The 26,032-nt window shown below is 34.9% G+C and overlaps 4 protein-coding genes across 4 annotated transcripts; 2 read left to right on the top strand and 2 right to left on the bottom strand.

Moving 5' to 3' along the window:
* Positions 1-38: 38 nt before the first annotated feature.
* LOC149901458 (mitochondrial tRNA methylthiotransferase CDK5RAP1) lies at positions 39-5,123 on the bottom strand. The gene is made up of 7 exons (XM_090111493.1): positions 4,482-5,123; positions 3,929-4,079; positions 3,304-3,518; positions 2,312-2,442; positions 1,837-1,993; positions 735-862; positions 39-469 (listed from the first exon to the last, which is right to left on the bottom strand). Exons 1-7 carry the CDS (start codon positions 5,017-5,019, stop codon positions 68-70), a joined length of 1,722 nt encoding a protein of 573 aa, XP_089967619.1. The 5' UTR covers positions 5,020-5,123; the 3' UTR covers positions 39-67.
* Positions 5,124-5,388: 265 nt separating this feature from the next.
* LOC149901457 (PEST proteolytic signal-containing nuclear protein-like) lies at positions 5,389-6,987 on the top strand. Its single transcript, XM_090111892.1, has 4 exons — positions 5,389-5,577; positions 5,709-5,867; positions 6,066-6,324; positions 6,514-6,987. The coding sequence occupies exons 1-4, from the start codon at positions 5,550-5,552 to the stop codon at positions 6,677-6,679; spliced, it is 612 nt and encodes a 203-aa protein (XP_089968018.1). The 5' UTR covers positions 5,389-5,549; the 3' UTR covers positions 6,680-6,987.
* Positions 6,988-8,920: 1,933 nt separating this feature from the next.
* RpS26 (ribosomal protein S26) lies at positions 8,921-10,098 on the bottom strand. Its single transcript, XM_090111570.1, has 3 exons — positions 9,999-10,098; positions 9,632-9,809; positions 8,921-9,110 (listed from the first exon to the last, which is right to left on the bottom strand). The coding sequence occupies exons 1-3, from the start codon at positions 9,999-10,001 to the stop codon at positions 8,944-8,946; spliced, it is 348 nt and encodes a 115-aa protein (XP_089967696.1). The 5' UTR covers positions 10,002-10,098; the 3' UTR covers positions 8,921-8,943.
* A 608-nt stretch (positions 10,099-10,706) lies between these two features.
* LOC149901455 (uncharacterized) lies at positions 10,707-25,965 on the top strand. The gene is made up of 9 exons (XM_090111363.1): positions 10,707-11,169; positions 13,420-13,615; positions 13,977-14,116; positions 14,498-14,713; positions 16,552-16,861; positions 18,671-18,777; positions 21,373-21,667; positions 22,476-22,875; positions 23,776-25,965. Exons 1-9 carry the CDS (start codon positions 10,989-10,991, stop codon positions 23,842-23,844), a joined length of 1,914 nt encoding a protein of 637 aa, XP_089967489.1. The 5' UTR covers positions 10,707-10,988; the 3' UTR covers positions 23,845-25,965.
* Positions 25,966-26,032: the final 67 nt, after the last annotated feature.

Raw genomic sequence — 26,032 nt, 5'->3', positions numbered from 1 at the left:
TTTCAATGGTATTAATTCTTAGGTCTATAATGAAAATGGCTATTTCTAATTTGATCATTTTTATTTCTTATGCTACTAAATTATTTACAAGTTTATGCCTATCCGCCCAACCAAAGCCTTTATAAAACTCCCTAATACTAGTATGATACAAAGCTTCTCCATTTAACACTGACGACCTAGCCGAAGTTATCTTTACACTAACATAATCCCCTGGTTTCACTTCTCTTTTTCCATCACTTGAGGGTAAAGAAGTTTGATCGAAAAGAACTTTCAAATAGAATTCATTTCTGCCAATAATTTTGCCAGATTTTGGTACCACTCCCTCAACTAAAACTAGGTGGATGTTGCCAATCTCTAATTCATTTAATTGTTGACATGTCCGTCTGTACAATTCGATCATTCTATTATGTCTATCTTTTTTAACCTCTTCGGGAACGTCGTCTTGGTAGCGACGGTAGGCAGCGGTTTTCTGTAATGTCATTAATTCATGTAAGAAATAGCAAAGGCTCAAGTGGTGCTCCCTGAAGCACCCCGTATTAAAACACCTTTAATAAAGATACAAATAAATAAATAATAGATTTTTTTTAGATTATACATAAATACAAATTCACACTCGATATGATTTTTAAGAGAATGTAACAAAAAATAATAATAGCTCAACAATGTTTGCACTGTAAATAATATTTTTAAAGAAAGTAATATTAAAAATGTTACCTAAAATGCTATATACATACCTCTCTCATGCTGTAGGGAAAAAGGAAAGCCACGTTATAATTAACCTCCTTCATCAAAGTGAGGGTCTCTTCAAACTCTTCATCTGTTTCACCACAGAAGCCACAAATCATATCTGTAGATAGACCCACTGGAATAAATATGAAACATAATAAATAAATAATATAAAGCTATATATAATATATTTGATCGTTCAATTTGGACGCGGTTACGTCAGGAACTTTTGGTGGTAATTAAAATAATAATAAGCTAAATGCTGGATAGCTCATTTATTTATGAAGCCTAATAAACTATATTTTGAGACGTCTACAAACAACAGGCGCCGAAAATCAAAGAAAAATTATGTATTTTTGCAAAAACTCATCGATTCACGAAAATAAAGTAGCAAGCATAGCTAGTAAGGTTATCAATGATAAAAGTAAGCACCCTGTACCAAAAATAAGAAAAAAAAATACAATTACAAATATCAAAAAACACTAGCTTTCCGCCTAGGGCTTCGCCCGCGTTTCATAGAAAAACCCGCATAGTTCCCGTTCTCGTGGGATTTCCGGGATAAAATCTATCCTATGTGTTAATCCAAGTTACCCTCTATATGTGTGCTAAATTTCATTGTAATCGGTTCAGTAGAATTTGCGTGAAAGAGTAACAAACACACACACACATATTAACATATATCCTCATAAACTTTCGCATTTATAATATTAGTAGGACGATACAGAAAGAAAAAAGAGCGTCTCTTTTATTAACTAATGTATTTTGTCCTTATTTGTACTTTTCTCTGTGGTGCACAATAAAGTATTTTTGTTGTTGTTGTTGTTGTTGTCTGTGCCTAACACACGTGTCAGAAGTGAAACTTCTTTAGCAAGATTCAAAGATACCAAAATCGTCGCCTTATTCCATGACATGACGGAATTGCCATGCAATTGACTTGATTGACCTTGAAATTTTAATCTCAACGCGCCGAAAGAGGTTTCACTTCAATTATATCACTCACTCACACTCACTCACTCACACACACTCACTCCCACACCCACTCACTCCCACACCCACTCACTCACACTCCCACACTCACTCACTCACACTCACTCACTCGCTCACACTCACCGCTCGGTATAACCCCGCGGGCCCGCTCCACAAGCCGCAGGTACGCGTCGCGCGTGTACCCGCGGCGCATGCGCTGCAGCACGGCGCTCGAACCCGACTGCGCGGGCAGGTGCAGTAATTTACATATGTTCGGACGCTCGGCTATCACTTGTAAAACCTGTTTAATAAAAAAAAAATGTTTCACTTCTATATGACCTTATTTTTTCAAAAAATAATTTACTATAATTATATGCAACTTTACAGAAATATGTCAATCACGCGTGGTAGGGATAAAAACAAGATGGCGCGTAACGGAAAAATGTCACGCGTAACGAAAAAATGTTACACTAAATTTTTTTCCAACCCCGATAAAGAAGTTTCACTTAAAAAATACGAAAACACATGTAAAAAAATAATGAATGAATGAACATAATTTTTTAAAATAGGATAGTTAGTTATAGTTACGTTCAATCTTGTCAGCAATCAAAACTCATACCTCATCAGGAAAGTCTTTAGGGTGTGCGGCTGTGAATCGAATCCTCATTTCGGGATCTATAGATGATACTTTGTCTAGCAAATCTGCAAATCTCATCCCACCCTTTTTGCTCTTGTATACCGTTTTAAAACCTGTACAAATATAAATCTGTGTTCATTTCATAAAACCATATTATTCTACAGATAATGTAAATCATTGTAAGAGACTGAAAACAAAAAATAAAACAATTTACAAAAAAAAAAACAAACTTTAAAATTGCTATGTCCACATAAAATGCACGCTTATCGTGCACAATAACGCACGCTTTTGTCAATTATTGATGATTTCAAGACGCAAGCATTTGTCTTGAATAGAACAATCAAAATGCGACTCGCGTCGCAACGTTGCCGGTTTCAGGACGCACCACGGAGCGGCAACGTCGCGTCAGCCGCTTGTCATGCGTTACGTGCATCGTGTGGCGCGCGCGGCTTCATGTTTTTAAACGGCTAATTTTTTTACAATTAACCAACTCTTGAGATACTATTTGCGTGGTTACGTATTAATTATATTTTGGTAATCTGTGATGCAAGTTGAAAGAAAACTGAATAATTGTTTGGCATGATTGACAATTTCATGAAGCAGCAGAAACATAACAAAAATGGAATAGGTATGCCTCCTAATTTGTAGATAGAATGTATTCGTTATGTGCGTCACATAACGAATGGACAATAGGCAATAGGCCAGGCCATGGACAATAGGCCTTAAATATTACACATTAAACACATTTTGAAATATTAAATAAGTAGTACAATATTCTATCCTTCTGATAATTCATTGCGAAGGATGAAGGAATGGCGCGAAAGGATGCGGGTTCGAGTCCCGCCTCGTGATCGAATTTTTTCTATTCTTTATAAATTTATATTTATAAAGCATTTGAATGCCATAAAACCAAAAATATCAATTTATATTCAATTTTAATTTATATTCAGTTTCTCAATTTTTTTACAACTCACCGGGTGCTAAATTCGTTTCAAACTTCTCAGTCCTCTGCGTAACATCCCTATAACTGTTCACATTCTGTCCCAATAGTGTAACTTCCTTCACCCCTTGGTCTGATAGTTGCCGTACTTCCTCCACTACGGAATCCACTGGACGCGATCTCTCGCGGCCTCTCGTGAACGGCACTATGCAATAGGTGCACATGTTGTCACATCCACGCATGATCGAACTAAAATAAAGATATTTTTCTCGTTTAGTATGAAGCAACTTTTCTTGCTTAGTATGAAGCCACTGTTTACAGTTTAGGTAAGATTAATGGTAAAAAAATTAAAGTTAACAAACGCTTTGAGTTGTTTAATTGGCAAAATTCTACAAGCTTTTGCAAATTTATTTTTTTCATCTACATTATTGATCAAATTGGTATAATATATTAGAAAGGCAAAAAAATCTGAATGCAATAAGTATTATAATGACTAATGTACACTTTGTTGGTTGAATTCTTTACCTACAAATTGTTTTAAAAATCAAACGAATTAAGAGATAAATAAAAATATATGTTAAAATATAGTATATATATATATATATATATATATATAGTAGTGTATTAAAAACATTATTAAAAACAATAATAATTCTTACATAAAAGCAGAAACACTATCCTGGTTCAACCTAACAGGCACCACATCTGCGTAGGTTTCATCCAAAGATAACAATACATTAACAGCTGTTTGTCCATTGTCTGTGAGAGCAAGCAACCTCGGCAGATCTCTGTAGCTATCTGGTCCGGCAACTGTGAAAAGCAATGTGCTTGAACAATTTGGTAAATATTTATATCTGTAGAAAAACAGTTATGTGATTTTACATACAGACATGGGGGCCTGAACCTAAATCCAATGTGACAAATTAATGTATGAATTCAAATAAAGATTTTATTCATTTATTTATTTACCATTTATTGTACACACCACATAATTATTATATTTTTACATAAGTTCTTTCTTTTATTCAACAAGGAAAAGTTCATCTAAATTATAACATTAAATTTACTAACATTTTATATTTATAGTAAAATACAGGTTTAATCCAAGTGGCAATAAAATGTACCTATTATTGTTAATCTATTCCAGATAATAAATGAAATACAACATATTTTGCTACAAACTTAACTAACTTTACTAAAACTTAAACTCACCAACATCTACTGCTTTTTCCTTCTCAATAAGTTTCTCCTTCAACCGTTCAGCCATACAACCCAAAATACCGATCTTAACTGGTTTGTTCCTGTTCTTAGACAAAGCCCTTCGGCGCTTATAGCCCCGCAAGTGATCTAAACGGTACCAAATCTTCGATTCAGCACCTTCTCTGATAGCGCACGTCATAACGAGAAATATATCTGCTTCTTCCTCTACGTCTGTTCTCACAAAACCATCTTTCTTCAATATTGACCACACAATTTCGGTGTCACTCAAATTCATTTGGCATCCAAATACATCGAAGAAAACTTTTCGTTTTGACGTATCCTGAATACTATCTGGCAAATATGGTATGTGAGGAGGATGTGTTAACACTTCTGTTACTCCAGTTGAAGCTGTTATAAAGTCCTTTAAACTTGGTCCATCCTTGAGTTTGTTTTTCACCGGCGCACTAATCTGATCAGATTTACATCGACATCGTAAAGCTGAATGGCTTAATAACTTGAATAACCTCTTGCCACGAGGTAATAATAACATTTTATAAGATTAACGCAAATGGGCTCTCTTTTGAAATAAGTAAATTGTTGTATAATAACACACAAAATAAAAATAACCTCACATGTTATCAGCTGTGTATGACAATCCGCAGATGTCAAATATGATGTGACAAATGACATCATGACGTGAGCTTGGATTCGTTGATTCGTTCGTATTCTATTTATGTAATATTATAATAATATTTCGAGTGTAAATGAAGAAAGCCATATTTATATTCTAACATGACTCATGAAAATATATATGGTACAATATGGCTCTTTTTTTAGAAAGTTTTCGAATAACATTCATTCATTTTAGAACGAATCATTTTTTTTTGACGTTTCAATGACATTGCCTGTTGACGTTTACTAGAAATATGGCGATCTAAAAAAAAGCCAAGCTGAAAACTTGATTTTACGAGCTCGCTTAATACTTATATTTCACAAGTACCTATTCATAATTCCCTTCCTAAATAGATGAAAATATTTTATCAAATATTTTTTAATGATTGAACAGTATAAGGCACAAACATGAGTGAGCGTTACCGAGATTATAAAGGTATTCGATAGTTAAGGGTAAACTTTACTTTGTCTCTAAACTTAGAGAAAATGATGGCTAGAGCAGCCAATTGTTCCATTTTGTACGGATATGCACTTTATTTATCTTTGCCAGTGTTTTTACATTGGCAGGGTCATCTCGATCGTCGCGTGATGATTCTAGGAGGTATGCTGAGAGCTATGGACGAAAGACGCGGTCCAGGTCGAGGTCCCCGACGCGAAAGCATTCACGGAGCCCCTATAGGAAGTCGCCCGATAGCAGGAGTCGAGACAGAGATACATATTATGAAGGTTGGATGGCTTTATCTTTTACCTTTCAAGTATTTACTTATGACGCGTAATTAGTTCACATGCGTGAACTTGAAAATACTTAAAACTAATTAAAATAACTTTATTATGTACGAAGATTAACTAATTCACCAATTCAACCTTCAAATGTTTTTCCCTTCTGAAAATATTATGTAATTTAATAAAATCTAACTATTTTAGAAAAACAAAGGCACTCACCTGAATCATGGGATTCTGACGAAGAAGTACCCGCGCCGCCGCCTCCGCCACGCATTAGCAAAATATCTATTGGATTCACAAAGCCCAAGGCACCAATTAAGATGTCTCTAGGTGGGTCGTCGAAACCTGTACCGATGGTTGTGCCTAAGCCAACAGTAGCGTCAGTGTTCAACACTGATGATGATGATGAGCCTGAAGAAATGCCAGCCGAAGCTCGAATGAGGATGAGAAATATTGGCAGGTATGTTACCAAGCTAGAGATAAGTTTGCACCTAAAGCTCAGATATAAACTTGTCAATTTTTGTTTCATTTTGTACAGAACTATTTAAAAGTCGAGTCTTTTAATAAAACGATAGTATGTAGTGATAATTTAAATCTGTATTTTATCATTATTTGTATTTTTTTTTTTCTAATTAGAATGTCTTTACAGGGAGACGCCAACATCCGCTGGACCAAATTCCTTCGGCAAAACAAAACAAGGCTTCTGTGATGCAAAAAAAGTGTTTGAGAAAAACCTCAAACAAGCCCTTGAAACAGCTGAAAAGCCAGACTTCACAAAGTTACCCAAAACTATATATAAACTACAAGGGCCATAAACAATTTGAATTTATTAGTGTAGGCTTGTTTATTATTTAGGCATGCTAAGTTTGCTGTATGAAGATTGTAGTAATCTATTTTTATATTTCAATAAATATTCTGACAAGTAGAGATCTAATACAATAAGATCAAGCAATGTATTATAACCCTTTTACTTCCATATACTAGTAATTGAATATTATTTGTAATAAAATGCCATTCTATATTAATAAATGCTATTTGTTATGTCCATTTTACAAGCATGTTTTATTCAATAGAAATCAAAGTAGGTACCTACCAATTTTATTACATGATTGCAATCTGCAAGTTTATATTGTTTGTCTTCTAAAATAATTCTTTTTTTTTTTCATGTCCATAGACAGATTTAATTATGTATTACTTATGATTAACAACTTAACTGTCCAATGAGTCACATATGACTCATGATGAACTTTTGGAATAAGTTCGTGAGTCACAGGTGACTCCTTTTTCAAGAATCTTTGGCGTATATTTTTGTTATGAACGTGGAGTGATATACTAAATATAATTACGTGAACGTGTGGCAAAAACCCTAACCTTCAAGAAATTGAAATAAATTTTCGCAAAAGTTTTATACATTATCTGTGGTAGGTACTAAGGTAGGTAGGTGTGTGTATCCTATTTGTTCGAAATAAAACAAAAAATACAGTGAAAAGGAAAACGTTTTATTATGAAAAGTATGTTTGTGAGTATTATTAGGAGAACCAATCAACACATAATATTATGTTTTTCGTTGTAGCAATATAAACAAAATGCTTTTTTACATGTTTTGCACTCTGTGTGCACTTGTTTAGCTTTTCGAGCCAACTGCCCTTGAATTTTTAATTTTTCATAGCAACCGGTACATCTCTTTCGAACTAACTTATTGTTTGTAGTATTACGCGGAATTTCTTGAACACTATGGCCAGGAGATGAACTAGAAACTGGAGATCTGGGAGTCAGAGAAAGCGAAAGTCTTTGAGGCACGTTATTTTCTGTAGTTCTCGCTGCTAGCCCTAGAAAATGTCGAACTAAATGTTCTTGTACTTGCAAAACAGACAATTTAGGACATCCTGATGCCAAATCATTGTAAATGCACCTAGCATTTATTACAGCAACTTGAAATAAAATATCAACAGCGATTTTTTTTGTACCAAGTTAGGCTTTTGCGTAAAGGAGAGTGAAAGGATGCTAGTTGGTCCGAAATATCTATACCTTTTTTTGCTTCATTAAGTATAGTCTATTATAACGTCGGGTTCATCAAATTCGGTTCGTCGGGTCATCAATCAAGTTTTATTGTCTATACTTGATGTGTACACATATGACTCATTGAACTTGGAAAAAAAAATCTTTTATCCCACGCTCATGCTCATATATGAGGCTTAAATATAAATTGAATAAAATACATAAAAACAATAACTATTTTCATAAAATATAATTTATTAAGACAATGTGAATGTTTTTTACCCTAATAGAAAAAAAAAAACTGATGGACGTGGGCTAGTGTTATTTTGTATTGTATGGGGACAGTTAAGTTGTTAATCAGGAAATTTAATTTCAATGAACATGCAGTTCATATTTTCACAAAAATATTCAAAAATAGAGATAGAAAATGTTGCAATATCTGATTCTGTTCAGTACAAGTCAAATAGAATATCAATACATTTAAAAGATCTCTCGAAAAATTGATATTTTTATAGTAACCACTCAGTAAATAGTAACCAATAACAATAGATGTTTTTTTTTTGCAAAATAGGGAAGACAGTATGAAAATGTGTAACTGATTCAAAATTCAAATTTGATTTACTGTGATTCACAGGTTATAAGGGTTAGTGATCCTTATGTAAAAAATAAAAATGAAGATAATAAAATGTATATCAAAATGCTCTCGTTTTACTAAATGGTACTCCATTGTATTGTATAATCCTGTACATTGAAATTAATAAATTTTAGCTGAATTAATTTTTATTTTATTGTGAACCTATGTAAAAAATAAGGGTACTTATTTTAGTAAAGATTGTAAAATTTCTTGGACATAATTCTCTTATCAATACAGACTTTGGGAATTAAAGTTTATTCTCTAAAAAATATATTTTTTTAATTATTGTAGCAGTAAATTTTTTACTACTAAAATAGTGTAAAAACACTAGTATATCACTCATTTGATTTTGCCAGTTTACATTATATCTCCTACAACTAATTATTAAGCTATGTAGAATGTGGGTAAAAATAACACAAGTCAATGGATTTTTACAAATTTATTAAATTACTTCCTCTGTACATTTTGCGGACGCTGCATGTCTCTTGGGAAGTTGCTCTTGGGTGGAGTACGAATACGCCTGTCCTTCTTAGACCTGTTGCGCACTACTTTACTGTGGATTGCGCATGAAACGCAGTAGTGCAACTTTGCATATAACTTGGGCAGCTGGAATGCTGTAACAAAATGGTTTTATGTTCAATTGGTATTTTTCAAGAGTTGTTGTGGAAAACTAACCTAAGGATATTCTTTTCTTTGTATAATAATTCATCAAACAATAAAAATGAGGTTGTAATGTAGTCACTCATAGGGTAAGGGGAAAATGGGACTAATGGCTTGGTTCACATTATTTATTTGAACATTGTTTAGTCTAAAAAGGTTCAAGATAAGATTTTAAAATTCGTGTTTTATGTTCTATGCTTTTTCAACCTCTAATGTAGATTATAATTCTAAGAAATAAAATGATAATTGAACACAAAAATAAATAAAAGGCAGGCTTTCCACAAAACTACATTCAATAAATAAATGATATTTTCACATACAATTTCCAAAATCAATTTCTGGCAATGGATCGCGATAACGTTACGATTCGTAGCTGCGATTGTCAAGATACTTCAGAATTTTGGTCAAAGATTTACCAAATAAATTATTTAATGCTTATCAGGCATTCTAAAACTGAATAACAATAAGCACTTACAGGTGTAAACGGAGGCTTCGTTTATATCTCTCACAGCGGCAGCTTCAACGATATTCCTGATCACAAACTTTTTGATAGCCTTGTCCTTTGGCACGCAACGAGCGCAGTTGGTGCATCTCACGGCCTTAACGTGTCCACGGCCGTGCTTGGCTCGTCCTCCGTTACGGCGTTTGCGTGTCTGAAACCAAAAATTACACCTTCACACCACATGCCTGACATGACAACCACCACGCGTGCATTCCAAATACAATCATTTACGAGAAATTACAATGAAATAATAGCTCTCCTTCAAAACTGTGGCAATTTAAATGCATTTTAACATTTATTAACTTTTATCAACCACTTTTAACTTAAAAATTTTACGCACCATTTTTATAACCTCTACAGTAAACGAAGAAGCACGGAAAAGAAAGACTTGATACGCATAGACAACGAAAATTGTATGTAGAGGTGTATCCGAAGATGTTAATGTCAACCATAGATTAAATAAGGTTGAAAAATATTTGATAAATTATATTATTTAGTTTAGAGAGATTAATTTAATAAAATAACAAATTAAATAATACATCCTTAACATTTTAAATATGAATATATTGAAAATAATTCAGCCTTTCAACATTGCCTGTATAATTTGGAGAAAAACATATAGAATAATTTATTACTTAAATATAATTTCGATCAGATTTTTGTAGGTATTTCAACAGTTTTCAAGAAGTTTCAGAAGTTACTTCACTTGACACTTCTTAAAATACACATACCTAGTTTATCAAAGTGCATACTCTTCATACTATTATCCTTAGCTGTTTCTAAATTAAATGTGCTTTTTAAATGTGCTTTAATTTTTCTTTGCTTTGCTTTTATAACTTCTTCAAAACTGAGAGAAACAGAAATACGGCTTTAGATTTACCCGTTATATCTGATATTCAATAATACATTAAAAATTTAATATATTGATATGAAAAATATTGTGGAAAAATAAGTTTGAGGATGAGGACACAGTTTATTTAAATTTTCCCACTCAGGTTCATAGACAATTTTGGACGTGGAATTTGTTTTTCTACATCAATCAAATTTTTATAATCTGTGGCTGGTAAAAATATTTCCTTCATTCAATCGTTGTGTGTAATATTATTTTTGTTGCTAAATAGTCTCAGTTTCTTTAAATTTTTATTTGTTCTGCTTACTTTTCTTCTTCCAAACATTCAATTAAACATATAACGAAATAATTCAAGATTTGCAAACGATTAAGTTTTATTCGTCATCAAGTGTGTAACCATTTTATCACAATCAAAGTGCTATAAAAATTCTTTGAAGTGCAATGTGGCGCAGGTAGTTAATTGTTTGTACCGCGTGTGAAATGTCACAACATGGATACCCTGAGAGACTATCGAATACATCGAAGGGCTTCCAGGAAGATGTGTCCAGCCAACAGACCATGGAAGTCTTGGTGGAAACCCTCACTGGGACAGCGTTCGAAATCACTGTCTCGCCTTCCGACACTATTTTCGATATAAAGTCGAAAATATATAGAGTAGAAGGTGAGTATTGGGTTTTTCATGTGATTACACAATATATTGTTTCTTGTTATCACGCGTCATCTCGACAAAGAATGTCGTGGCTTTTGTACTGCGTAAATCATACAAATTTATTGCGTATAGCTTGAACACTTGTTGATATGAACTAAATTATTTCCCTGTTATTTAAGGTCAGTATATCAGTAGATATCCTCAAAATAGTCCAATAAAATTGTCAGACTTTGAACTTTTAAATATTGTAAATAAAAGAATTTGTTGTATTGCATTTATTGTATTGAATGTAATAATTATTTTAACAATGTGCCTATTACACATATTCTAATACATGTAGCATGATAAGCACTTATTAAAAATTATTATAATCTAAAAACTATGACTAATTTCATAACATAAGTTTGAAATGTGTTTTCTAATCATGCTTGTTACAGTCTGTAGAACATAAAGTTGTTTGGTTATATCTATTGGAGAGTCCTACAAGAAAACAAGTTCATTGTTTATAAAGCAAAGAAAGAAATACTTATTATGGGTACAAATAACTTTCTCAAATAAAACTTAACAATAGTCCAATTTACATATTATTCATTAATCTATATATTATTCAGTAAAACCTAATAAGTAATCGGTTATCACACTCATAGTTTATATGAGATCTTTCATAATATTTTCTTGAATTTAGCCACAATTAAAAACTACCTTTTCTATTATGTTCATTAACTTTTGAAGATAATTAAATCATTCTAAATTTCACAGATAATATAAAGAGGAAAGATTTGATTGTATGTTTTGAATGTTGTTATGCATAATACTCAGAAACAATAACAAAAGGTCCTTGAATCTATATTTTTGGTTAATTAGTTTTGCAACTTCCTTCTTCCTGAGTGACATAATATTTGTTTTTGCTAAAAGTTAATGTAATTCATAAAATTTGCATTATTTCCTTCTCTTCATGTGCAATCATAATTACTAGCTTTTAATTATTACTAGCAAATATTCATATATAGTTTAAATATCAATTATAACAGCCACAATACTAAAACTAAATATGTATAAAACACACAAATAACATAATAGTTTTCTATTATAAAAATAATCTTTAAAAAAGAGCCTAGGATGATTCATAGAATAAAAATAATTAATTTATAAGTAAAGTGGTAGCTTGGCCAACCAACCAAGCCTATGATATGAACATAAACTCTTTTGAAGAAGCCCCTGTTGTTGATCCACAATCAATGTTCCTATCAAAGTGTATTAACATAAGTTTTAATATTGAATGTTCTGAATGCACAGTTTTAGTCATATCATGATGTAAAAGTGTCAAAAAATGGCATCGCAATGTTCTTTCAAAGACTGCAATATTCTATTCTGCACAATTTAACTATCTTAAATTTCGCCCTTTATCTATGATCTTTATCTATAAAATATACTTTTAAATACACTTATAAGAAATTATAAAATTTGCATAGAAACAGAAAATGGTTTTCTTTATAATTCAATGTCAGGAGCGGTGAAAGTGATGATTTCATCTGGCCTTCCTCCAAATTCAGTGAATCATTGTGTGACATATAGTGCATATGATAGTGTGTAGCTAGTGAATGACCACCTGCCATGAAACTATACTAGGACATGTCTATGGCTTCACTTGTATTTTATAGAGATAATATAGTTTATCTAAAATCGTACCTGGGATAACTCACTTCTATAAAAGGAAAGCACCTTTTTTGAAATGATAATTTCAGTCACTAAAACAATAAAAAATTTATGGTGTAAATAATGTATATGACCTAAAAACTAATGATCAAATCAAAAGAAGTTGTATTTATTATCATTTTGCATTTGCAGCAATAACAAAACAACACATTTAAGCTTAAGCTTTATATAAACTTCTAATCTGATTTGTAATACATAAATGCTCCTCCAATCTATATTTTTACCACATTCTACATTCTACCTTAATTCTACTATTCTACATACTTACTTTGATATTTTCATGAAAGGATTTCTATCTATCTATTAACTTTTCGTCCGCTTTGTCTAAAACCTAATAAATTATATACTAAAACATTCATCTTCTATTATTCCACCTATTAAAAATAACTGCATGAAATCCATTGTATAGTTTTAAAGATCTAAGCATACATATGACAGTCGCGGGAAGTGTAGCATTCTGTTTCTACTATGTAGTGTTAATACATCCACATTTTTGTGACTTTACAAAAATGTCACTATAGGTATCTTCTTAACACACATATTCAGGTATCCCAGTAGCGCAACAGCACCTAGTTTACAACCTCCGCGAGCTTGAAGACGCGCGTTCCCTCCGTGAGCAGTCCGTGTGCGATGGGGCGAAGCTCCGCCTGGTGCTCGGGCTTCGCGGCGGGCCGGTGGCCACGCGACGCCTGCCGCCGCCCGAGCCATGGCACGATATTGAGCGGCTGCTTGCTTCTAAAAGGTAGTTTTTTTTATTACTGATATTAAAAATATTTTTTTGCTTTGTCGTCATCACCATACTGCAGGGACAGAAACCTATTGATAATTTAAGTAAAAAGTGATTTTATCAAGTCACATCTGGGTTACATACATTTTGTTTTATTTTTTCCAGTTTTAATATGTTGTTTATTTGCTAATTGCTAATTGTTGTTCACATGACTGTTATTATTAAGACATGAATAAACTGCCTTTTTAGAGAGTTTTTCTATTTTTAGCATCTCTTAAACAATGGAAGTGAGATTTCAATGATTGCTAGATGTTAAATGTTACATAATGTGTCTGTAATTTGATTTTTAGCTACTAATTTACATGTAATTCCGTAGCGGCGAATGCGAGAGCAGCTCGGGCAGCGGCTGCAAGGTGACGGTGGTTGTGTTCCGCGAGGGGGAGCGCGTGAACATGCTGCGCGTCCGGGAGAACAAGGACGGCACCTACTCGCCCATCGATAGCAATAAGTGTGAGTGTGAGTTGGGTTCAGGTGACGGTGGTGGTGTTATACCAATGTTGGTATAGTTGTTACGGTCCAATACAAAACACGCTTGATGAGCGAATAAATTGCTCACAACGCGTTGTGAACGCAGTTGAAAAGCCACAAACGGAGTGCGTGTTGTGTTCTACTGAAAGAACTCACCACGTGTTGTGAGTTGTGATATTTACAGATAGACCTTAGCGAAATTTGTATTGTGGCTAACATGGCTACATGCTATTCCTCTTGCCGCGTTGTAGCAATACAATGTAGAAAGGCTATGTCAAATTTCAAATCCAAGATGGCCGCCATTATGGGGATGAAATTTTTTATTTTTAATTTAAAATGATTTTTTTTTATCCATTCTTTTCTTCACAGACTCATCGTCCCTCAGCCACCTAGTGGAGTGCGACACGGACGAGTGCGTCATCGGAGCCTCCAGAGCCCCGGGGCCGAGCACCAGCGGAGCCCCTGGGGCCCCCGGAGCCCCCGGAGCCACTGGGGCCACTGGGGGACAGGAGAACGCAGTGACCATGGCGAAAATGATGCAGCTAAGGCAGAGGATGCACTCGCTCACTACTAGGACACCTGTTGGTTAGTGAATTATGTTTCAGACAGCCGGAGGCCCCAAAAAAAATTCGAATCTACTTATAATACTTTTATAATTATAATATTATGTACAATAGGTCTTGCCCGATGCAAGTTCTTAATATGAATGAATATAATGCTAATTGAATTTAAAATGAAAACTTAAAATTACGTTGCGCCAATGGAATTTGCTTCGTTCGTACAACACGTTCCCGTGCGAACCGTCGACTCAGCGAAGTCTTAGGGATCCGTTGGCGTAACTAGTGTTAAACAATCTATACTAATATATAGCTTTATAAGCTGAAGAATTTGTTTGTTTGTACGCGCTAATCGGTTACTACTGGTCCGATTTGAAGAATTCTTTCAGTGTTAGATAGCCCATTTATCGAGGAAAGCTATAGGCTATAATATCATCACGCTAAAACCGACAGGAGCGGAGCACTGCGGGTAAAACGGAGCGGCTAGTATATTTTTTTGTAAAAAATACTACTTATTCATTTATGATAATCAAGATATATTAGCAATAGACTCACCTTTGAGGGATTGAATTTGTTTCTTATAATAAAACTCAAAAAATCACTTAGAAAAAATATGTGACGAAATTAGAAATGTGTAAAAATTAGTTAACAAATATTTAGTATATTTTTATACACAAGTATTATATTATGTAATGTAATATTAATATTGGAAATGTGAATGTTTTTGTCTGTCCGTGTCATGTTTACAAGGTGAAACCGCTAAATCGATTTTTATTGGCATGTAGATTGTAGATAGTTACAGATTCAAGGTCATATATTTGCTACTTTTACTTAGAAATTTCCCTTTAATAACATATGTAAACAACATTCTTGTTATTAATTTAGTCTTCAAGTAATTTTTAAATTTAATATTAATATTGCATGTTTATCCAATTGTTTATTCATTATTTTTTTACTAGCTTACCGCCCCCGGGGTCGCCCGCTTTGTCTAAAACCTAAGAGCTAGCGCGCACGAGCAACTTTGTCTCCGCAACTATTTTGTCTCTCCACCCATGGGCTAGTATGAAAGTGCGCGCACGTAGCGACGCAACTCCCCATACAAATTGATGGGAGAGACAAAATAGTTGCGGAAACAAAGTTGCTCGTGCGCGCTAGCTCTAATTACAATATACTAAAACCTTCCTCTTGAATGAATCACTTTATCTATTAAAAAACCGCATCAACATCCGTTGCGTAGTTTTAAAGATTTAAGCATACAAAGGGACATAGGGACAGAGAAAGCGACTTTGTTTTATACTATGTAGTGATATACATCATGTTAAGATATTCAAGTGTTGGATAAAAAATTGGCCACATGTTTTGCATGACTTGATTTTAATTTGATAATTAACATTCCTTACTTTTACTAGACATTGTGAATGGTTCTCTTTAGTAACACTTAATTGTTTTAAAGACCCTTCTTTAACATTCAAAGATAGCTTGTTTTTATATATTACTAGCTTTCCGCCCGCGGCTTCGCCTGCTTTATCTAAAACGTAATAAATTACATAGTAAAATCTTCCTCTTGAATCACTCTATCCATTACAAATAACCGCATCAATATCCGTTGCGTAGTTTTAAAGATTTAAGCATACATGGGGTTGGAGAAAGCGACTTCTTATTCGATGCAGTAGCGACATGACATTTTGATCTCAAAATATTTTTGATAAAATACTTGATGTTACTTTTATAATTTACAATCAGAAGATAACATGAATGTATTGGTATCTTATGTACATGGTATTATGACACTAAAATTATTTATTGAAAAAACATCATATAATACAACATAACAACATATAATACAATTTTAATGAATTCTTGCAGGCAAACGAGATATACAAAAGACTAGAAGTGAAGAAATTTTATCCGTCCCTAGTTTACTAGACGATACCGAGTACCGAGCGTTCAGCCCGGCCGAGGACTCGTACCCATATTCTCACGGACTCGAGTACTCACGAGGCCTGGAGTACTCGCGAGGTCTAGAGTACTCGCGAGGCCTAGAGTACTCACGAGGCCTCGAGTACTCGCGAGGCCTTGAGTGCGCGAGAGGGTTGGAATGCTCATTGGGAGAGAGATACGCTTTGCTCCCGCCTAGTGCGGGTTCGGAGCCCGATTTGCCTGATGCGGATGACAGGTGAGTTTTTTTTAAGTTTTTTTTATTTTTTTTTATTGTGTGATAGGGAAGCGCTTGACCACGATCTCGCCTGATGGTAAGCTGAGATGTGGCCTATGATGGAGCGCGCTTCCCTAGAAGGTACCCGTTCACTCTTCGCTTGAAGACCCCCATATTGTTACTTTATTATAAAATGTTAATCCTTACTAATATTATCAGTTTGAAAATGTCTTTGACCTTTTTTTCAGCTATTTAATGCCATGATATTTTTCTGGTGTTAGACATATTAGATAGTGGCATAGGTTTCTTTTTAGTGCAATGAAATATCTCAAATTGTTAAATATTTCATGCCCATGAGAAGATCCATTATGATGCGCATTTGGTTTTCTGAAATGAATTTACTATAAATGAAATGAATTTATTCGCAAGAAAAGTGGTTATACATTGGTGATATGAGAAAACATGTTCTACACAATTCGCCAGTCACAGCTGGTATATGGTAAATAGTAAAACTGACGATTCGAAAACTTCTAGAAGAAAAATGTTTGAGTTTGGAACACAGAACAGTAAAGTAGATAGAAGTGTGATGTGGGCGTGGCCCACGTGTCAATGATAAGTTTAGATCACCTAAGTTGTGCGCAGAAAAATATTCGAGTCGGTTGTCAGCCGTCAAACCTTTTTTCCATATTTATTCATTAATTAGGACGTGTTGTTCGGTATAAAGAGTGCAAAAATGATAGCAGACGAAATAATATCAGCAATGAAGGCATTTCATACCGTCGCGTCGGTAAGTCTTATTTTAATTTATTTTAATTATATTTTATGTTATAACTTCGCTTGTCGTAATTTGTCAAAATTGTATACAATTATCTAGTCAAAATGAACCTTAATCCATAAGAAATTAGTACTATTATAGATTGAACAGCAAACAAGACTTTCTGGAATATTATTGCAATAAACAAACTATTCTATTTTTTTTTAGATTTATACTATTCTATTCCGTTTTTTATTTAATAATAATAATATAAAAATACGTACTTAGTAGTAATAAACATACTCCAAAATGTGACGCATTATACTATACTCATATAAAAGAAAGAAAAAAAAATACACAAAAAATATTTATTTGTGAATTATCGATAACAAGGCTGACATCCCTCAGAGCATAGCATCAGATAAATATCAAGTTAATGTCATTAATGTTGAGTGACACAAATTTCAACCTTATCTCTATGTGTTGCGTTTCAAATTTATATCTATCGAAAACTAACGCCCTCTGTTGTGGAGTAGCTGAATGTTTTCGAATTTGGAATTTCTGTGCAATGAGAAACAAAACAGCTAATATACCTAGGGATGTTATACTAAAATAAACCGTAACATGGTGCGTTAGGGTACATATTGAAATGCTGAATTTATAACCTAAGTCAGTTTTTACTCAAATTAAGCTGTCCAATCAAAGGTATAGTTTACTTGTAGTGTACTGTATAACTATCGGTTTAAATGTGTGGGTTTGGCGACACTGGTTTTCATACTAATTAGACATTACAGCACTTCTATATGTTTTTACTGTTCTGTGGTTTGGAATGTGTATATAGTGTTACAAATGTTTGATACATACACTTCAATAAAAATGACGGGTTGCACTTCGGGAGTGTCGGCAGAAGTGAAAACTTGATTATTAACGTTCAGCATGTTTGATATCCATCCGTCTTACGCTTTTTCGATCAGATCACGTGTCCTGACGCGAGTTTAAGATTTTATACCCATTACAGAAAAAGTGCTCAACGCCGATAAAGAAGTTTCACTTCAAAAAATGTAACTTGTCCGCAGGCTGAAGCTATCGGACGCGTTATCTGGCCCGATACTGGTGAAGCGCAGCAGCGGCGCGGGCGAGCCGCCCGAGCGGGACGCGCACCTCGCCTTGCGCGCTGACGCGGGTGAGTGACACAGTATACAGATACAACCAATGATCATACAGGCTGAAGCTATCGGACGCGCTGTCCGGGCCGATACTGGTGAAGCGCAGCAGCGGCGCGGGCGAGCCGCCCGAGCGGGACGCGCACCTCGCCTTGCGCGCTGACGCGGGTGAGTGACACAGTATACAGATACAACCAATGATCATACAGGCTGAAGCTATCGGACGCGCTGTCCGGGCCGATACTGGTGAAGCGCAGCAGCGGCGCGGGCGAGCCGCCCGAGCGGGACGCGCACCTCGCCTTGCGCGCTGACGCGGGTGAGTGACACAGTATACAGATACAACCAATGATCATACAGGCTGAAGCTATCGGACGCGCTGTCCGGGCCGATACTGGTGAAGCGCAGCAGCGGCGCGGGCGAGCCGCCCGAGCGGGACGCGCACCTCGCCTTGCGCGCTGACGCGGGTGAGTGACACAGTATACAGATACAACCAATGATCATACAGGCTGAAGCTATCGGACGCGCTGTCCGGGCCGATACTGGTGAAGCGCAGCAGCGGCGCGGGCGAGCCGCCCGAGCGGGACGCGCACCTCGCCTTGCGCGCTGACGCGGGTGAGTGACACAGTATACAGATACAACCAATGATCATACAGGCTGAAGCTATCGGACGCGCTGTCCGGGCCGATACTGGTGAAGCGCAGCAGCGGCGCGGGCGAGCCGCCCGAGCGGGACGCGCACCTCGCCTTGCGCGCTGACGCGGGTGAGTGACACGCTTTATTTGTATTACTTACTTACTTACTTACAGTGGAATCCGTTTATAATGACACTAACTGTGCCCCGCGGTTTCACCCGCATTGCTTCGCTCCTGTTGGTGTTAACGTGATGATATATAGCCTATAGCCTTCCTCGATAAATGGGCTATCTAACACCGAAAGAATTTTTCAAATCGGACCAGTAGTTCCCGAGATTAGCGCGTTCAAACAAACTCTTCAGCTTTATAATATTAGTATAGACACACCCCGGACACTCCATACAAAATTATCGTTTTGACAGTCACACTGTAGAGACTGCAAATGTGTGTGTTAACGCTTTATGGTTGGCACATTTTTGACTAGCGTAAAAAAAAATTCGCGTTTTTCTGATGAAATACATCCGTAAACAGCACAATATCTAACCATTTTCTACGAAAAACGATAATCACAAATCCAAAATAATAAAATTACTTTAAGTCAATTTGATTAATGTTGTCAATCTTCGTTGCGTATCGTCCTTACGGAAAAATGCGGGCCATCTTTAGCGTGATCGTGCGGGGTGAGATAAGTGTTTAATTTTGGCGGGAGGCGGAGAGTGTCCGTTCTGTAGCGTTTAGCTACTATTATGTATTCTGTGGTCACAGTATACATATGTCGTGGCCATATCGAGAAACAATTTCTTATCATTGATCTGCTCAAAACACATCATGACGTGGCCAATAAACATCCAAGCATTTCATGAAATGCAACCATTTCACGAAATGATCGATAATATCATGAAATGAGCAAATCTACGATATAACCACGACACATATTCAACCAGTGGATACAATCGCAAGGGAATAACGACAATTGACAGATATAAGAATACCGTAAGGGCCGGCACAGATATGGCGAAGCGCAGCGCAGAGCATTTTTAATTGTCAAACTATTATCGACAGTGTCCTCATCGAAATAACTTTCAAAAAAATGTATGCGTGTACTAGAGTACACACGTAAGAAGTGAAACTTCTTTATGACCTTAAATATTTCACGAGTATGGCGTAACGCAAAAATGTCACGCGTACGGCGTAACGCAAAAATGTTTCACAAAATTTTTGTCCAACCCCATAAAGAAGTTTCACTTCAAAAAATATGTGCGTGTACTAATGTACACACGTAAGAAGTGAAACTTCTTTATGATCTTATTTTTCAAAAAATAATTTACTATAATATGCAACTTTACAGAAATACGTCGAATCACGCGTGGTAGGGATAAGAAAAATATGGCGCGTAACGGAAAAATGTCACGCGTAACGAAAAAATGTTACACTAAATTTTTTTCCAACCCGAACCCCGCTTCACTTCAAAAAGTGCAACACGCTACTTTTCGCGTGTGACGCTTCGATGCTCCCTAAAATAAATTGTTGTTATTTGATTTTGAATTTTATTTTAATGAGAACAATTTCGATAATAGTTTGACAAAGAAAATGCGCTGCGCTGCGCCGGCCCTTACGATTCTCGTAAACACGCTTGCTTGTATGTGTGAGCCTTTTCGAACGTTTGGTATTAAGATTCCCTACTGGTTGTATCTGTATATTGTGGTTGAGTTTTTTAGAAAGGGTACAGGGTCATTTTTTTGGTATGAAATAAGTATTGTAGAAATATTTAAATGAATACAATGTCATTTTATTAAAAGATGAGAGTGTCTATATTCTATACCATGTTTGAATAAATTTAAACATTAACATAAAATTGATATTGTTTGTATTTGATTTCTTTTAGGTTGTGTTGTATATGCTCCAATTTAGGCATCGGTGCAAGTTTCATCAATTCTAATAAATTTCAAAGCCTTCTTTTTATCAACATAATTTAACATTCCAGGTCCGCTAGTAGTTGGCGAGAGTGGCTGGCGAGCCCGAGGCTTTGGCTCTAGTTCGCAATTAGCCGGAGGAAGTCTTGCTGGCTCATTGGCCGGAGGTCTTACTGGCTCATTAGCCGGGGGACTTACTGGCTCATTAGCCGGGGGACTGGCCGGTAGTCTGGCTCCAGGGGCTGTGGGTTCGTCTTCAGCGTTGCACGTGCGGAGCGCCCGCCATACTGCCAGGGCTTCGCCCCCGCTGTCTGATGCGCTGTTCTCTTCGTCAACGTCCGATTTGGAGCATTTGAAGAGAAATAGGTGGGTAGGATCAAGTGAAAGTGATTTTTTTTCTAGATGACGACTAGTACTTTGTATATTTTCTTCTTATTCGGCTTATAGTTACATGATTTTTGCACGACTCATGATGCGAAGCATCAGAGAGTGCTTTACGATCGAAAAATTTTTTTCGCTTCATTTTTGCAGCTATTCTTATTATTATAGCCTTGTTAGTTCACGGAATCAAGATATTTTGCATACTATTGTCGAGATAATTTAATGGAGATTAATCCCATACTTTTTAAAAATTGATTTACTTCAATAGAATTGGAAAAAAACACCGAAATAGGTCAAAAAATTTTCCTGTCTGTCATGTGTGAAACCTGAAAACACTATAACTTGTGAAAAAATCCATCATTTGAGTTAAATTTTTTTTTTTAATATTCTAATCGACGATTGTAGGTCACTGAATGCGAATGATTAATTAATTCAGTGTCGTTTAATTGCAATTAATAAAAAACGAAAACTACAATAAGTTTTTTTTTTTTTTTTATAATTAAATGAGCATTATGAGTCGTGCACTTTTGGATTTTCCAAACTTTATTTTTTTTATAGCATGTTTATTATTAAAAGTTAAAGTAAATAATATTAGAAAATGTATTTGTAACTGGTAATTTGTAAAACTTGACACACAAAACATACGTAATTTTATGCGTGATTTCTATTAAATTCAACTACAAACTAGTTGCCGTTAAATATAAAATAAACAGCCTACATTTTCGGTTGATTGAACTGCGTCATTTCCATAACGTCATAACACATATTTCTATCCAAAAATCACAAATTCCAGAATCCTGCCAGCCCTCAGCCGACACCGTAACCGCGAACACTTACACTTGAGCGACGAGCGTCTAGACACCGACCAACCCCCAACTATCCAACCCCCACAACCCTCACAACCCCCACGGAACAAGGAAGTCGGCAGCGAGCGACGACAGCGGCGCATAGACAAGATCACGGAGCTCGAACAGAAGGAACAACGTGAACAGAAGGAACAGCGTGAACAGAAGGAACAGCGTGAACAGAATGAACAAAAAGAACAGAAAGAACAGAAGAAGAAGATAAAGATTCGGTGCGCGTTCTGCAAAAAGCGGTTGAGTATAGCGACGGTTCACACGTGTAGGTGTGGAGTGGAATTTTGTGCGCCTCATAGATATGCAGAGGTGCATGGGTGTGCGTATGATTATAAGGTGGGTTGAGCTTTTTATTGTAATTTACGTGAAATAAGAATAAAAAAAAAGACGGGTTGCACTCCGGGAGTGCCGGCAGAAGTGAAAACTTGATTATTAACGTTGAGCATGTTTGATATCCATCCGTCTTACGCTTTTTCGATCAGGACACGTGTCCTGACGCGAGTTTAAGATTTTATACCCATTACAGAAAAAGTGCTCAACGCTGCTAAAGAATTTTCACTTCGAAAACTTGCTTTAGTTATCATATTATTTCTCTTGAAGTACAGAATTTGACATTTCAATTTATGTAATGTATATTTAACATTTTAAACCAATAAAATTAAGTTATAATATGTGGACTTTGCTGTCAAGTTTCAAGCAGTTGTTGGTAATAGTTAATTAAATAGTTAATTAAATTTTGCCTGACTAATATTAAATTTGAATTCTTAACTTTGATTATCATAATGATTCATTTGATTTAACAACATTGCAGTGACGTCACAAATAGACGCAGGATCAATTATTTTAATCATTGTTGATTCAATTATAATTTTTATATAGTTTAGAATTTGAAAAGAAACACACAATTCACTAATTCCACTTTTATTGCTTTTTAATATGATTATTTCAGTTACGTAGGAGCATCGTGAAGTATAATTTATTATTCAAATTCATTTATTTCCTTTATTTTATTATTGTATCTAATTGATTGTATTAGGGCTGATTTTTCAATCCTTGGTTAAAACTTATTCGTCGAATAATGTATAAAACTACCATTTTAAAAACGTATTCAAATTGCTAGTATTTGACAGTTTAAGTGACATTTTAATATTATCGTGTAATACTTTATTGGACGGATAAGTTTTAACCAAGCATTGAAAAATCGGCCCTAAATAAATAAAACATATATAATTCCAGGCGGGAGCCCATCTATACCTGCAGCGCGCAAACCCGCTCGTTAGCGCGCCGAAGCTGCCCAAGATATGAGTGATAATAAAGTGTGCGGTTGTGTAGTGATAGTGATAGTGATAGTGCGGACCCACTCAGTGTAAAACCACCTCGAGGTGGTAACGTCCTTCAAATTTCTGTTCAAGTGCCTGTCGAGATGAGTTTTGGAACGAAATGTACGTATCTTTTGACTAATTTAACGATTTAATTGTAGCAATGTTTTTTTTTTCATTTGTGTTTGGAATTTAAAGTAGTTTTTTTAAATACTTTCTCCGTTCAAAACCAGTCTACAACCGCACTCGTATGTATGGACGGATATGTCATAACGTGAAGTGTCTTATTGCTAACGGTTACTAATTATACATATATCCATTGTTTGTTTATATTAGCTGTAACGTCACTGGGGAGTTTTTCCGACTACATGTATACATTGTTGCGTAATGATAAGGTTGACTCGGAATTGTTCAATTCACCAATTGATTTTGATTTGCGTATTTTGAAACGATTTTTTAGTAAAATAAACGATGTTTAAATTTTCAACATGCTTGCCGTAAATGACATGTTAGTGACTGCTGTTTAAACATTAGTTGTTTTGTTGACGAATGTTGTAAAATATCATGTGGTTTTATCCATATGTCTAATTTGTTGGTGAAGTGTGAGCTATGTTACTATGATTCAAATATGCTGTAATCACACATAAAACATGTTAGCTAAAGAACTCAGTGTTTGAAGATTTATAAGCCCAGTTATATTGTACCTACAATTTGTTTGAAAATTATGAAAAGTTTATAAAAATATCCTAAAATAGAGATTAATGACAAAACATGTTTTAGTGTGGGTTGCAATGTGTTTATACGTTTGGAGACTATAAGCCCTGCTTGCAAATAATTATATTCTATATTGTACAATAATTTTCAGATTAATAAATACTTTGAAAAACTCCTGCGCGACCCGGGGTGTATCCCCATTTTGCGTATTAGTTGCTTGTACTAATTGGTGGGAAAGGAAAGTGGGGGGGAGACACTCGCTCGATTTTATTTGTAAAATTACAGCGAGGCGGGGCACCTAATGAATGTGATATATAACTAAATTAAGTTTAAAATGTTATATAATGCCATTTGTGTGTTTGTTTTCGTAATTAAATATAATTAATGAAAAAAAAAATTATCAAAAAAATATATAAATATTAATAAATATAAATAAATACTCCGGTTATGACCTTAGTTGAGGTGCTTTGTGCTAGTTTGTAACGGTTTCTATATTTTTCCGTTGAATATTGTAATGCATAGATTAATGCTTTATTTTCTGTGGTCGGTGTGATTATGTACAATGTGCGAGACGCGTGCGACGAAGAGTTTTGTTGTCGTCGCTCGCGTGTCGCCGGCCTAATATTCACTCTAATGTTGATTTAGAACAGTCCCTCGTGGGTATTTTTGTAGAAGTTTTGATACTTCTGTTAAATTTGTCTATTATTCAACATTGTATGTCGTCTACATCGAGTATTGTGCTCTAAGTGGTGTTCATTTGATATTGTAGCAACGTTTTTGTACAGTTTTTGACCAAAATACAAAGAATTTTCGAATTAAATCACAATTCTGTGCAATTTTTTTTTGCTTTTTTATTGTTAATATTTTGGGGTGTTGAAAATAGTTTGCATTACTTCAATTTTTATCGTTAATTTTGTCTGATTGAAAATCAATGAAATAGTTCTGTAACAATATGTTATAATATGTGTAAGGCAAAGAATTAAAACCTATTAACTTGGCAACTTATATTTGAGGCTAACATAGTAACCATTTAAACTTTTCAAGATTTATCAATTTCTTTTGGTGCACAAATATAAAGGTAATCAAAAACTTTTTAAATGTGTACTATAAAATTTAAAATATATCTAGTATTATATATAATGTCCTCATACTCGCAGGTTACATTGCTGCTGGCAGTAATTTATTTATTATATGTATATGTAATTGTGATTATTTAAATATCTGAAATTATAATATGTATTATATGAAAAAGCAATTGTTACTAGCACTTACCATTTAGAGCAAATGAACCACGTTTTCGTACTAGACTGTATATTTAAGTTTATAGAATCATTTTATTTGGGAGAATAATTTTGGCTGATTTTGAAATAAAATATTTATAATGCGAAAGCGATATCTGTATTTCATTTTACCTATAAGTACATTTTATTACAAAAATAAACTATGCTATCTAATGTACA

This window comes from Colias eurytheme, chromosome 17 (assembly GCF_061535395.1).
Source record: "Colias eurytheme isolate Ceu_HAF_F1 chromosome 17, ilColEury1 Martin Lab GWU primary, whole genome shotgun sequence".
In the NCBI taxonomy this organism is placed as follows: domain Eukaryota; kingdom Metazoa; phylum Arthropoda; class Insecta; order Lepidoptera; family Pieridae; genus Colias; species Colias eurytheme.
The sequence above is the reverse complement of the archived record's forward strand: the minus strand, read 5'-3'. Positions and strand labels throughout refer to the sequence as shown.

Coding starts and splice junctions, on each gene's coding strand:
- LOC149901457 (XM_090111892.1), top strand. CDS start 5,550: ATGAGTGAGCGTTACCGAGATTATAAAG. Junction 5,868..6,065: donor CAGAGATACATATTATGAAG/GTTGGATGGCTT, acceptor TAACTATTTTAG/AAAAACAAAGGCACTCACCT. Junction 6,325..6,513: donor AGGATGAGAAATATTGGCAG/GTATGTTACCAA, acceptor ATGTCTTTACAG/GGAGACGCCAACATCCGCTG.
- LOC149901455 (XM_090111363.1), top strand. CDS start 10,989: ATGTCACAACATGGATACCCTGAGAGACTATCGAATACATCGAAGGGC. Junction 13,616..13,976: donor CGGCTGCTTGCTTCTAAAAG/GTAGTTTTTTTT, acceptor GTAATTCCGTAG/CGGCGAATGCGAGAGCAGCT. Junction 22,876..23,775: donor GGTGTGCGTATGATTATAAG/GTGGGTTGAGCT, acceptor ATATAATTCCAG/GCGGGAGCCCATCTATACCT.
- LOC149901458 (XM_090111493.1), bottom strand. CDS start 5,019: ATGTTATTATTACCTCGTGGCAAGAGGTTATTCAAGTTATTAAGCCAT. Junction 2,443..3,303: donor TGAAACGAATTTAGCACCCG/GTGAGTTGTAAA, acceptor ATATTTGTACAG/GTTTTAAAACGGTATACAAG. Junction 863..1,836: donor CCGCGGGGTTATACCGAGCG/GTGAGTGTGAGC, acceptor TATTTATTCCAG/TGGGTCTATCTACAGATATG.
- RpS26 (XM_090111570.1), bottom strand. Junction 9,111..9,631: donor CGAAGCCTCCGTTTACACCT/GTAAGTGCTTAT, acceptor ATTTTGTTACAG/CATTCCAGCTGCCCAAGTTA.